A 15,071-nucleotide genomic window follows, 5' to 3' on the forward strand; every position below is an offset into this window, starting at 1 on the left:
TTTTCATATTTCATAATATTACACCTAAGTGAATTATGAACAACGATTATTACTGTACTCTGAGTTCAGTATTGTAGATTAGTTCTTAATATTTCTCTCAATTTTAATACAGAGTTCACTAATTCCTTGATATTTTCCCTTAAAATTTTGAAATTCTTTACAGTTTTCATCAAAGCCATAACAACTCTTTTCATTATTAAATATTTCTTACAATTTAAATTCCGGTAAATCTCTTTTATGATCATTCTAAAAATAAAGGAAAAAATATTAGTCATATAAATGATAAAATATTTTCTATAAACAAAAATTCATTGTTCTTCTAAAGAAATGGATTATTAAAATAATAATATTTCAATATTATCATTTAGTATAAACCGAGCATGTGCCATATGAGTTCCCTTATAGATTGCATTTTATTATAGCTTATCTGAACTTACTAAAATGACATTGTTAATTAATATAACTTTTTATATATAAAAAACAATAGCACATAATCTTTTATTATAATACGTATAACTTTATATTTATTTTAAAAAATGAATTAATATTTATTAGTAATAACTCCTTTTTGATACATATATGGATATTATATATAAAACTGTTATATATGTCATATAAATGCGACAATTTAATTTTGAAAAAATAAAAAAATTCTTAGGTGAATAATTATCGAGTAAAATATACTATAATATATTATTGTTTTGTACAATATTAATATTTATAAATGTTATATGATTATGTGTTAATGTATAATAAAGAAGTTAATATTACGGTTGCATAAACATAAATACTTGTTTTTATAGCAATATATTCCTAGCAATTTTATATTACATATTAAAGAAATTATTATACATTGTTATTTTGTTTCTTTAAATAATAAATATTTTTTACAAACATTGATTACATTTCAGGATGAAAATTTATATACTAACTAACGTATTTATCCAAGTTAGTGGGCTATTCTAATGCATAATCCTTTATAATATTAAGCTAAAATTTTATACAAATATAAAAATTTTAATATATCGAGAAAAAATATTATTCTTTAATAAATGTATATTTAATAAATGATTTAAATTAAATATAAAGTGCTTCTTAGGGAATAATTTTATTAATTATATCTAAAATAACTAAAAGGATTGTTATAAACTATAATTATAAAATTACACATATCGTTTTACTTTTTTTAAATATTGGAAACTTAAAATATTACGTTGTTGTATATTTCAATTGTATTTATATAATATTATTTATTTTACACAATTTATATCAATATATATACGATTGTACCATGATATTATGAATTATTCTGAATAAAAATTACATAAATAAAAGCTAAATAAGTTCATTTTAAAAACAAAATACAATGATTAATACATATTTTCAAAATAAAAAGATACAATTTCAGATGTAAATAAGTGCATAATCTTGATAATATATATTATATAATATAAATATATATGTAACAGTTATTTCAAATTTACCTAAATTCTTAATAATTATGAAAATATATATTAAATGATTTTTCAAATATATATAATTATATTCTTCATTTCCCTGAATTCATTATTATTTTTAAAGGAGAATAAGTATATCTACGATCTTTATTATTCGTATTATGTATTTCCTTAAAATTTTTGTAATCATTTTATATATTTTATTAAAGTATCATTCATTCCAAAAACAATAATCATAATAAGTTATCAAAATAGTTAACATTTTTCTCTATATGGTATTCGCTATGTGTTTATATGAATTCAAATAATTTAAAATACTTTTCTAAGAGTGGTGACAATATAAATTGATGTCTAATTTTTTATATTAAGTAATAATATAATACACCTTCATAAGAATAAAATTTTTATAAAGCTCTATTGATAACCATTATCATAATAAAATGATATATAAACATTCATATTTATATTATTTACCCATTCAGTTTTAATATATATTTATTAAATAAAATAAAAAAAAATTGAATATAAATATATAAAAATTAAAAATATATAGTAACATATATTATATTTGTTTTGTAAACTCTGAAATAAATTTTTAAATTTACATAAATGTATATTAGTAATAGTTGTTCTTCTTTTAGCTTCTGAGCTTAGAATATAATAACGCTATTAATTGAGAACACAATAAACATTCATAATTATAAAAAAAACGAAATATATTTTTATATTATAATATTAAATAAAAATATAATATTATTGGGTGAAATCTTAAAAAGATATTCATTTGCATTTAAACCATATATGTATATTAAGTTTTTATTATTTTTTTTTTTTGTACACTAATATATATTTTTGCTTTCCAAAAATAAAAATTGTAAATACATTTCCCCGTGTTTTTAATTTTTTATTATATTTTTATTTATTTCTTAAATTACCCTTTTATTTTTTAGATTTCCAAGTATAATTTTCCTTTAAAATATAGTATTATTCTAGATTAAAAATAACCTTAAATTAATACATAATTTTTGTGAATTATTTTTATGCATCATAGAAAATAAAAAATAAGTGCTTTATGTATATTCATTATATTTACTGCTTTTTAATATAATAAATAAAAAGCATATTATATTCTATGATACTAAATAATATATGTGCAAATAAAAATAATCATATAATATTATAAATAAATCTAGCCTTGTTAAATACAAATTTAAGTTATATAAAAGTTTGTTAAAAGAAAATTTTAGATTATGAATAATATACTATTTTTCCTATTGAAAAATTATAAAAGAATTCATAATATACTATTCTGTTTAAATAAATACTATTGAAAACATATTCTTAAGAATAAGCATAAACAGTTAATATTTTTACATAACATAAAAATTTTTTATAACAAGAAAATTATTTTGTAATATGTTATTATTACACTTTCTACATTTTTACACAATTAAAAATTAAAAATCCATTATAAGCAAAAAATTATAATTACTTAAAAAAAAAAAACAAAAAGTAAATTATTACAATTAAAATGGTTTTTTTGAATTGCTAAATCAAGTTTCGTATAATGAAATAAATATATTTTTATTCCACTAATGTATATGTTCATATGTTTACATTCTTAATGACAACCTCTTGTATTCCTTACAAACATTTATCATTTCAACAGCAAAAATGTTACCTAATTAAAAAGAATTTTTTACGTATAAATAAGTTAAAGCATAAAAACTGATAAAGTAAACAGTAGAAAAATTGTACTATCAAATAAATTATAATAATATGTAAGTTCCATTTAATACAATTAAGAGAATACTTTAATTTTTTTTACATCCTCAAAAATTCATTGGAATATTTATTTATCATGATTTTTTTTATTTTTTTCTATTACATGTTTAACAATGATAAAAATAATGTGCAAATTTATTATATCAAAATTTTTTATGTAATATATTTAAAACATAACTAATTCAACAATTGCTTAATTGTAATAATTAAATAATAAATGCAGAAATACTTTGATTTCCTGGAACATCATAATTCGCATAAATATAATAATCCCTTATATGCGGTTTCTACTAAAACTAAAATTCCATTAATAAACCTATACTATTTTTTAGATATAACCTGAAATCCAAATCTATATTAATGAATTATATGAAAAAAAATATAATTCGATATTGTTACTCTTACCTTATTAAAAAAATAATAGTTATAAATGTTGGTAAATTGTTTATGGTAAAGGTAAACTATATATGTGCATAAAACCATAAAATAATATTAATATTTACATAATTTATTTGTGTATTACCATAAAAGATTGGACAAATATAAAAATAAATTCTTACAGATAATGAAATGGTTGTAGAAAATACATATTTATTTTAATTAATGAAATGATAATTTATGTTTTTTTAGACATATAAAACATTTATAGAATATTACATATATTTCTGGGAAGAATAAATATCTTTTGTACATATTATCTATTAATATGTGATTAAGTTTAATTCGTTAATTAAATGTTTGAATGTTAAAAAAAATAAGAGTCGTATACATTACATTTATCTATAAATATTCAATGTAATTTAGTTTTAATTAATTTTTTCATAATCCAAATAACACTGCAATTATGAAGAATAATAAAATTACAAATATTCTTAACTTCTCATTAAACTGTAAAAGTTTAGAGTTCCTAAATTAGTGAACAATTATAAATAATCTATATATAAAATGAAGTTCTCCCTGTTATATATTAATAATTCCCCATTTTATATCTTTCAAAAAATAAAACTAAATGTGTTTTAGTCAATTTTTACAGCAAATATCAACAGTACATATCTCAACAGAGATATTTTACAAAATATATATTAAGTTTTTCCTTTAGCAAATATATGTATACATATCAGTGCAATAATATATACTCACTTTATTTCATTAAATACAAAAAAAGAAACATTTATTATTAAATTAGAACTAATAGGTTATTTTTCTTATTACTTAAACAAATAGTAATTTTCTTCTAAAAAAAGAAAAAAAATAGTAATCATTGTTTATATTAGTTTAAATAAAAATAAACAAATATACTCTATTAAAATTATGTTAATTCTACTGATATGTGGGCTTTCTAAAGCACAAATATATACTTTTCTTAGAATTCTATTCTAATACGCAAATATATGTATTATTCAGTAATATATAATTACACAATATAATAATTTAACACACAAGTTATAAAAATTTAAAACATTCAAATCTATAAAAAAACTAAGAACATATATTTTTATTCTTTCGAATTAGTAAATGCATTAATATGTAATTGCTTGCATAAATTTTCAGCAATTAACTATATGTTTATTATACACATAACTAATGACATTGTAGATATTACATCATATTAAAATATACGTTACCTTAAAGAAATAAATTCCTTATTATTCATTTCACTTTTTACTGAACTTAATTTTTTCATATTTTTTAGCTTTTTTATGGTAATAAAAAACGTACGATATAAGTGTAACACCTAATATTAAAAAAGGTATAACATATAATACAATATGAAATAATGCTCCTAATACACTTTGAGATGCACTTTCTGTAGCAGGCAATAACCAATCAAAATAAAGCTTCAAAGTGTCCTTCCAGGAACTTAAAGTTGTCTCCAATCCTGATAATTCCCAAAATCCCTTTCCTCCAGAAGGAGAACGCAGAGATATATCTACTATGAGTACAGTTGATAACAACAGAAACAATAATAAAGGTGATCCTAATCGTAATGAGAATTTTTTACGCATTATTTTTTTGTAAGTCTTATCACTAATATTCTTGTTGCTTTTAAGAAAATCTACAAAATCCAGTTCTTTGAATATTTTTTTTTCAAGATGACTGTATTTTTTTGTCACAAATTTAGAACATTTATTGTTCATATCTTGTTTTTGTCCATCATAATTATTTAGTGAACCTCTATATAATTCTTTCTTTTTTTCTGGGCACTCCTTTTCAGTATTAGATATACCCTTTTTTCTGTCCATTCCATTATTTGATATATCATCTCTTAACATTACAACTTTTGAATCCTTATCTTTTTTATATTTTGCTAGTAATCGATATATTCTGTCGTCTAATTTTATAGCAGGCGTGTACTTTTTGCCTAGGTATTTGTTAAACGTAATCTAAAAATCCAAAATAAATAATAGTTATTTAATGAATAAATAATATAATGATGAAAACAGTATTCATAAAAATATAAAATGAAAAATATAAATAACATAAATATTCTTAAATAATTTTATCATACCACATGATTACTTAAATGGGGTATCCACGTTAAAAAGTTAAGTACAACAATTTTAATAAATGAGAAAATCATAATGCTTTTTTTCATGTTCTGTTCTTTAAATATTTTAAAATATTTAGTAAAAAATACATAAAAAGTTATACTATAAACCCTTAAAGGCAAAGGATATTATATTAGTTATTTAATTCTAATTTTTTTTTTTTTTTGGATCTACTTAATAAAATTTATATAATTGTAGGGTATTTTATAACATCGATATACAAAAAAAAATATTATAAAGGTATTATATAATTTTTAACTTTATAGTGTTTATTAAAAAAAATAACTTTCATCTAAATTAAATAATTTTAATTTATATAAAAATATTCAAAATATATATTTTAATTATTTAGCAGAGTAGTTTAACTAAATAATGTTTATTATTAATTTCATTCAGAATATATTATGAAAAAAGATTATTTCCATATTATAAGGAAATACGGAATTTATATACCATATAGATCGTATAGTATACATATAAAATACATTATTTCATACTCCAAACCAATAAGTAATGTTATGAATATCTTGTCATTAAAAATTATAATTTTATTAACATGATATTTTGAAAGAAATTATTTGTAAAAAAATATTAATTATAACACACAAAAACAGTAATAATAAATGAGGATAACTATATTTTACATAATATTTTGTAATATGTTAATATATCAGCATAATATATTTATGCATAAAGGAAATACGATCTTTTATATTCTAGACCATGCTTAAAGAATCGAGTATATATGGAAATACCTAATTTCTAAAAAAATATATAACGTTAAATAAGTTCTAATTTTTCTGTTTTTTCGAAAAATTTTGAAAGTTATAGATTTTATTAAAATAAATATATACATTTTTCTAAGTGAAAACTATTTATATCTAACTACTTAATTATTTTTAATTAATTCTAAACATTTAGAAGGAATAATAATATAATCAAAAAAAAAAAAAAAAAAAAAAAAAGGAGATTAAAGATATAATAAGCATTAATATAGTACAAATAATTTAATTAATTTGGAAACATATATGAAATAAATTTACAAATAATATACAGAATAAAAATGATTTGTAACGAATCATTAAGAATAACAATATAATTTACTAAAAAGTATGGTTTAATAATTTTTCTATGTATGATTTTCAAATAAACATATTATTTTGTTTTTATTCATTTTAAAAAACGCAATGCTTGTAATGTATACTAACAGAAAATAATAATAAATCTATATAAATATATAAAAAAATAACATTTTATTAAAAATCCTTTTAATGGAAAAAATATTTTACCCCAATTGTTTATTTCTCAAGAGCTAAATTGAGATGAGAATTATAAAAATATCATATTCATAAATATTTATTGTAATAATCTAATATATAATTTCAAATTATTCTTATTAAAAAGTCTTAGCCTGCAAATTAATAATTTGAAAATTGAAATAGAGAAAAAATTTCCTAAATTTAAAACGCCATTTTTAAATTATAAAAATTAAAGTTATTATATATTTATTCCTTTAATGTATATATTATTATCGTAACAACACTTATTAATTCTTTTATTTAGTCTCTTTTATGTTTTTCTCAAATTTTATTGTCCCATTTTTTTAATTTCATTTAATGTTTCCTTATATAATATAATTTTACCGATTTTAAAAATATATAATAATCCACGTATATATATTATAAAATAATTTTCGAAAAATAAGGATACTACATAATTATATCCTTCCAAGCAATTATTTAAAAATAGTATTTTTCTGTTCTAGAAATATTGGTGATTTTTAAACTTTTTTCTGGGTCTTCTTGGAAAATATATCTTTATTTTTCTCAATTATATATACCTCTCTTGAGTTAGAAAATAAAGAGCTAATAGTTTAATTTCCTTCTAAAATATTTATTTTTCTCCTTATTAAGTATATATATCATGGATAAATTGTTCTGTTATATATATATTACTCAATAAAGTTAGCGTAATTTTCGTATTATGTATTTTTTACATTTAATAAATAATATAATTAATATTTAATGCATACAAATTAAATAAGTTAAATATATAATAACATGAAATTTAATTATATTATTTACATTCCTGTGCAAGATATATAATACAATATCTACAAAAAACATGATATCTTTTTTGAATGTTCAATAATTATAGAATTTAATCCACGGTTTATAAGGTTTGATCATAATTCACATAGAGTAGCTTAAGTTTTTTCTTTTATACAAAATAAAAATATTTGAAATGTTTACTATTTTATAATTTTACATAATAATTATATGTTCTACTAGGTCTAAAAAAATTTCATACTAAAAATAATAAATACACTCTTAACATACAACCTAAAAATATGAACGTTTATATATTAATCATATAAATGTATGTGTGATACAAAAAATATCTAATATTTTTATTTATGTGCAAAATTTTAAAAATTAATGAAGAATTCATAAAAATTATATTATTAAGTGCATAATTGTACCATTCTTAAAATTTCTGATTATATTAAGTGAATCTATTCAATTATAATGAATCTCGATTATTATAAAATATTCACTAGAACAGTTATACACGCAAGCACAATCTTCTTCTACTACTACTTTTTAAGAATTTATCTTATAATTTCTAATGGTTATATTAACATTTAATTCATTACTTTTCATATATTTTCTCTTTTATAGCACTATAAGTTATTCTAGCTAAAAGAGTGAATACCATTCCACCACCCCTGTAATCTATGAGGACAGGAATTTTTTGGAGTAATAGTGTTTTAATTATATATATATACATATAATTTATATTAATACTAGTTTATTTGGATTCTGTTAATGTCTTCAATAAGAAAAAATAAAAATATTTTGAAATTTCTAGGAAAACCATTGGATAATATAACGATAAATGATTCTTAAAATGCAAAGATATATTCATTCGATAGAATATATTACATGACATATTATAATGTAAAAAATAACTTTTATATATTAAATAATAATAGTTTTTCTTTATATAAATTAATGTCCTGAAAATTTTTTTTTGAAATTTATTTAAAATAAATATAAAAAAGTTTTCAAGATAATTTTTTTAATGATATTATTACAAAATTATAGATATATAAATTATTTTAAGTCGAATAGAACTATAAAAGATACTTATATAAAAATGTACGTAAACTACTTTAACAAAATAAACAAAAAATATTAAATTATAGCATAAATATTTTATGTAAATTTACATATTATATGGAAGAGATAGATATAATATATAAATTCTTTATTATTAATATTATTACCCAAATATTTATTTAGAACATCGTTTATTTATTATGAGAAATCAATTCCTATTATACGTATATAAGTGCAATTGAATAAATAATTTTGCATAACCTTATAATTATGTTTAATGCAAAGATAAAATTATCATTATATTTTCTAAAAAGTGGTTATAATAAAGATATTCCACACACGAATGTAATTTTATTATATCAATAATGATTTTTACTTTATTATAGATAATTTGTCCAGAATATGAAAAATGATGTAACTCGTTATTTCAAATATCAGTGCTAAAACCATAGAATATGATGTTAAATATATCATATAAAGAAAGATAACGAATAATAAAAATATCTTTAAATGATATTAATATATATATAACAATAATATCACATATTATACATTAAAATAATATGGATAAATGAAATTTATAACATTATACATGGAATTACTTAAAAAGATATGTTTCTCCTATGAGATATTATGCCCCTATATTTCTGCGTACAAGTGAAAGGATTAAATAAATTTGTAACATAATCAAAATAAAATAGATTTATTTGTTTCTATTCTTTTGATATATATTATTCTTTAAGACTGATATTATAATTAGAATGTATTGATAACTATAAATTCTAGTATAAATGTATGTGAACTATAAATTTATATATGTATGTGCCTAGATATAGCAATACATATAACAGTTACTGTATTGAAAATTTACATATTATAAATGAGAAAAAATTATCATATATTGTTTAAAGAAACATAAAAAAAAAAGTATTAATTTTATCTATATTCTTACATGCATTTTGCGATGTTTTATACATATAGCAATAAAGTTGTTGAATTATATGATAAAAGTTTAAATGTGCAATAAAGCTATTTCATTGTTAAATATTATTTCTTAAATTAATAAATACTATATTTATAATAGTTTCATGAAATATTCAATAATAAATTCGAATTGCAATTAATTTTGAATTTATTTAAATTAATTGTTTTATATAAAATACAGTATCATAAAATTATTCTAATCTTAAAAAAACAAAAAATAGAATAATTATATCAAAAAAGAAAAATTTCTTTTTCACATATTTATAAAATAGTAAAAAAAAATAAAAATAAATAAATATTTTCATATAGATGTTTCAAATAAAATTACGTTCAATTTTATTCTTATTCTTATAAATATTTCAGAAAATAATATGGACTTTTTATTTTGTCATATATTCATTCACGATTATTAGTTCACTATATAATATTTTAATAATACATGTAATTAATATACTCACATTAAATTATATATATATAAAATTTCCTAAAACATCAGAAATTATTTTTATATATATTTCCCCATATATTCTTACTAAGCAATACGATTTAAAATGGATTAGGACGCAATATAAAGGATTAAAATTAAAACAAACAATAGAAGGCACAAAAACCTTGTAAGAGATTAAATTAAGAATTAAAAATAAAAGCAATAATTACATTATATATTAGATTAATTATTCATAAATATTATAACTTAATTGTTTATGTGAAATTATTATTTACAAATATAGACTATCAATTAAATTTTTTTTTTTTAATTTCCTCACAATTATCTCTTACTTATATACATGTTTCAAAGGAAAAAATATAATTAGAAATAAATACTTACATTATAATATAATATCCTATATGGTTAGTAATACGGTTAGAAATTTCTGTAAATTCATTTACAAATTCATGTCTCAAATAATATTATAAAACTATATATAGGATTTTTTATTTTGCATGCTAAATACATATTTATTAATAATATTAAAAAGTTATTATTTTTAGATAGTTATTAAATGTATAAAAAAGAAAACAAAAATATATAACAACGTTTTGATCTATTTATCCTAATATTTATACATATTATCAAAAAAAAAAAAAATATAACTATGAGGCTTCAAAATAGTTTATATTCTATAATGTAATACATTAATCTATTTACATGGAATTATAATATTATTAATTTTTATTTCAAACTTATAATATATTTTATTAATTTTTAACCATACATTATAATTAATTTTACCATACGTGTATTTTAATAATTTTTCATATTTTGTATAAAAAGCCAAATTTATTTTAATTAATTAATATACCTAAATGTACATTTAATTAATTAAAACATAGTACATATGAAATCATTCTTATCTATAAGTAATAATAGGAATATAACGAAGAATATATGTATACAATAAATTATACTATTTAAAATTATTCAATGGTAAAATATACACCATATATAATTAATATTTAGGAAATTGATATATATACATATATATATATCTATAATATTAAGAGTTATAAGTACATTTTTATCGTATATACTTTTTACAAAAAATATAACATATATCTATAATTTACATATTATTAATTCTAATCTCTATAATATAGTAGTAAATGTAAATAATAATTCTAAAACTATAAATGTTTGTATAAAAAGTAACAAACGTATAATAATATAAAGAAACAAAATATTAGTACTTTTAATTATATGGTTTATAAATTATTTATTTTCAAAAAAAATGTGGATTAAAAAGATTTATTTACAATAGTACTGATAATAATATTCATATTTAGAAGTTTGTATTAAGAAAAAAAATTAAAAATAAAAAAAGACATATTACTTATAATTATGCAAACTTTATACAATAACTTTTATATTACTTCTTAATGTTAGTCATATAAATTTATATTATCATTTATTTGTCTTCTTTATAGAACCAATAAGAATTTTATATAAAAATATAAATATAACTATGATTTAAAATAAAATTACTATGAATATATTACCTGTGATATATTTATTAAAGGTTAAAAAATTTAATAAGCGTATAAAATAAATAATAATGTATTAAATTATTTTATAGATCTCATATATATTTTTATATATTTGATAATTTTATATTCTCTTTTAATTAATATATATTAATTAAAAATAAACAAGTTGATAAATAAAAAGATATTGATTTTTATTTTTACTACAGAATGTTGTATACAAAATCCTAGCGTAATAATAGAGTGTCACTATGGAAAAATGCTTTTCCTCGGTATTATTCGTTAATTTTTAATATGAATAAATTTGTACATATATTTTTATTAATGATAAAAAACAATGATAATACAATAAACGTAAAAATTAATTCTTATATAATTCTTAATAATTTTCATCAATTTAGCACTTAAGTGTTAGAGGAACTAGTTTTTTCAGATTTGTTAACGATCAATATTTTAAAAATATTACTAAAAATATAATTGAGAAAACTAGTTCATTAAATAATGAAAATAATGAAGAAGAATTTAGGAAAAAATGCCTAGATTTGGCTGATTATGTAATTCATAATAAGAAAGCACCCTCATATCGTAATCAAGTAATTTGGGAAAGAGCAATAAAGGGTTGGGCAGAATCTCACTATGAAAAGCTAAATAAATATGGAGGATGTCCTTTCATTTTAGAGGAAAAAGATAAAAAAATTTTAGAATTAAAATATGAAGAAGTTGATTTTTGTGATAAAAGAAAGAAATATTTGGATGAAATACAACGATTAAAAGGGAAACTACCAAGTAATTCTGATAAGTATTCATGTACATGTAATGAATATAATGAGTGGATTGAGCAAAAGAAAAACCATTTTGAGGAAAAGAAAATCCTTTTTGGAACATGCTACCAAAAAACAGACCAAAAAAAAAAAAAAAGACGTTCAGAATTTATATGCGACTTAATGAATGATCAAACGTTCAAAAAACTTACTGACTGCCCCCCAATAGATAAATTACAACCTTGTGAAGGTGAATCTAAAAATACACAAATAGTTTCACAGACACAAGATAAAGAAAAAAATGGGGAATCACCTATATTACATGATTCACCCGAACAAGCCGAACAAACTAAACCTACAGAGGGATCTGCCACTAATAAAGTGAATCAAGATACAAAACATAATCAACATGAAGAGAAAAATGAAGAACCGAAATCTCCATCTCAATCTAACGTACAAACAAAAGCTCATTTATCATCACTTGAATCTCCTTCTAATGAAGTTGTAGCTAAATCGGAAGGTTCTTTACAGTCTCCGACACAAGCAGTTTTCTCAAATTCCCAACCATCTTCAGAAGTATCAGGTGAATCTGTATCTCTTGCTTCAGTTCCACCGGACACAAAACCAGAAAATCCTTCCGAAAGTACACAATCTTCTCAAATATCAAAATTCTCTTCAAGTTCTTTTGCTTTAACTGTACCCTCTGTAACTTCAGGTGACTGTAATGCATCTTATTTTTCTAATTTTGAATTAACAACAATATATGACATACATATTTAAAATGATATTACAGATCCAGTAGGAAATTCATCTAATAAATACATATCATCTATTTTAATAAGCTTTCTAATTATTATCGTATTTTCTCTTTTTATTAAAGTAAAATAAATCTTAAGTATTAAAAACATGATAATCATTAGTTTTCAGTAATAATATATTTCATGAATATGTATTTTTTATATGAAAGTACACATTAATAGGACAGTTAAAAAAAAAAAAAAGATAAAAAGAAGACAACCAAAATTTATTAAAATACTAATACCTGCACATTCGGGAAGAAAAAATGAATTTTTAACTCATAATCATTTGGAACACCCATGTTATGATGATAAAGAAATTACTAAAAAAATAAAAATACGTGAACATAACATGATAAAAAATTTACAAGAGAAGAAGCAAAAAAAGAAAAGGTCCAAAACTATTATAGAAGTACATATGGAAGTGTTTCAAGAATGGAAAAATGAAGAATGGAATTACAAAAAAGGAGAATTTTTAGAAATATGCTTAGAAGTGTTCACAAAAGATTTATATGGACTTTATCCTAATTTAACAAATGATGAACTAATAATGGAAAATATTAAATGTAGCAATGATATTGAAAAACAAAAAAATTTATGGAATAAACGGATAGAAAGACATAGAAATATTTCTGAAAAATTGAATAAAGTGGACTGGTTTAATAATTTGAAAAATGAATGGAAAAAAGAAAAATCTTACATAAAAGAAATGGAAGATTTAAAAAATATATCATCGAATGAATATCAAAATATTCTGTTCTTGGAAAGAGAGAAAGATGTATGGAGGAGGTGGATATCAGAAAAGGGAAAGATTCTAAAACAATATATAGACCAAAAATGGTTTAAAGAATTATCAGAGGTTAACCAGAATATGTTAGATGAATACAAAAATGAAGAAAAATCAAATGACTTATCACTAATAAATATAGAAAAATTGGAACGCAAAGAAAATTATGAAGAATTATATAAATATATAAAAACAAAATTATTATCAAAACTTTGTATACTTGCACTTATGACAATGTTAGAAGAATGCAAAAAAGAAGATTATATAGAAAATAGGGAATTACATTTAGATAGTTCCATAATTGAATGGAATACAGAAAAAAATTCAGTAAAAAAACAAGAAATTGGAGATATATTTATTCAAAAGCATATTAATGTTTATGAAAATGGTAAAAATAAGGATATTCATAATAATATAGGGGAAAACTTCTTACGGGAAGAGATCCATGATTGGATAGGAAAAGATGAAACATATGTAAATTCTATAGAGTGTATGAATAACGATGATAAATATGATCATATAGCAGAATAGTTCACCCTAGTGATTGATATAAATATATTCAAAAGTTGTTCAAGTGAAATCTTATGATATACATAAAAAAATTTTCTTGAATTTTGTCATACTAAAAAAAAATTAAAAAAAAGAAAAACGTAATGTAATAAATAATACAAAAAAAAAAAAAAATAATGCATAAAACATAAGGTACTAGTTTCAGTTATTTTAAAAATATTCCAGTGACATATAACTTTTTTGTTTCTGTAAGAATATGTTTAATAACATTTTATAAAACACGTTCAATAAAACAAGACGTTAATATACATATGTATGCATAAAAATTTTTAATAT

The 15,071-nt window shown here is 19.2% G+C and overlaps 1 protein-coding gene and 1 pseudogene across 2 annotated transcripts; one reads left to right on the top strand and one right to left on the bottom strand.

Annotated features, from left to right (window-relative positions):
* Window positions 1-4,897: 4,897 nt before the first annotated feature.
* On the bottom strand, window positions 4,898-5,838 carry PmUG01_00072400 (fam-l protein; the record flags this gene model as incomplete). Its single annotated transcript, XM_029006166.1, has 2 exons — window positions 4,898-5,626; window positions 5,752-5,838. The coding sequence occupies 2 exons, from the start codon at window positions 5,836-5,838 to the stop codon at window positions 4,898-4,900; spliced, it is 816 nt and encodes a 271-aa protein (XP_028859223.1).
* A 6,293-nt stretch (window positions 5,839-12,131) lies between these two features.
* Window positions 12,132-14,756, top strand: PmUG01_00072600 (annotated as a pseudogene). Its single transcript is given in 5 exon segments — window positions 12,132-12,152; window positions 12,282-13,362; window positions 13,444-13,520; window positions 13,609-13,629; window positions 13,644-14,756. Coding segments are annotated over 5 exon segments (2,313 nt in total).
* Window positions 14,757-15,071: the final 315 nt, after the last annotated feature.

This window comes from Plasmodium malariae, assembly GCF_900090045.1.
Source record: "Plasmodium malariae genome assembly, contig: PmUG01_00_42, whole genome shotgun sequence".
NCBI classification, from domain to species: Eukaryota; Apicomplexa; class Aconoidasida; order Haemosporida; family Plasmodiidae; genus Plasmodium; species Plasmodium malariae.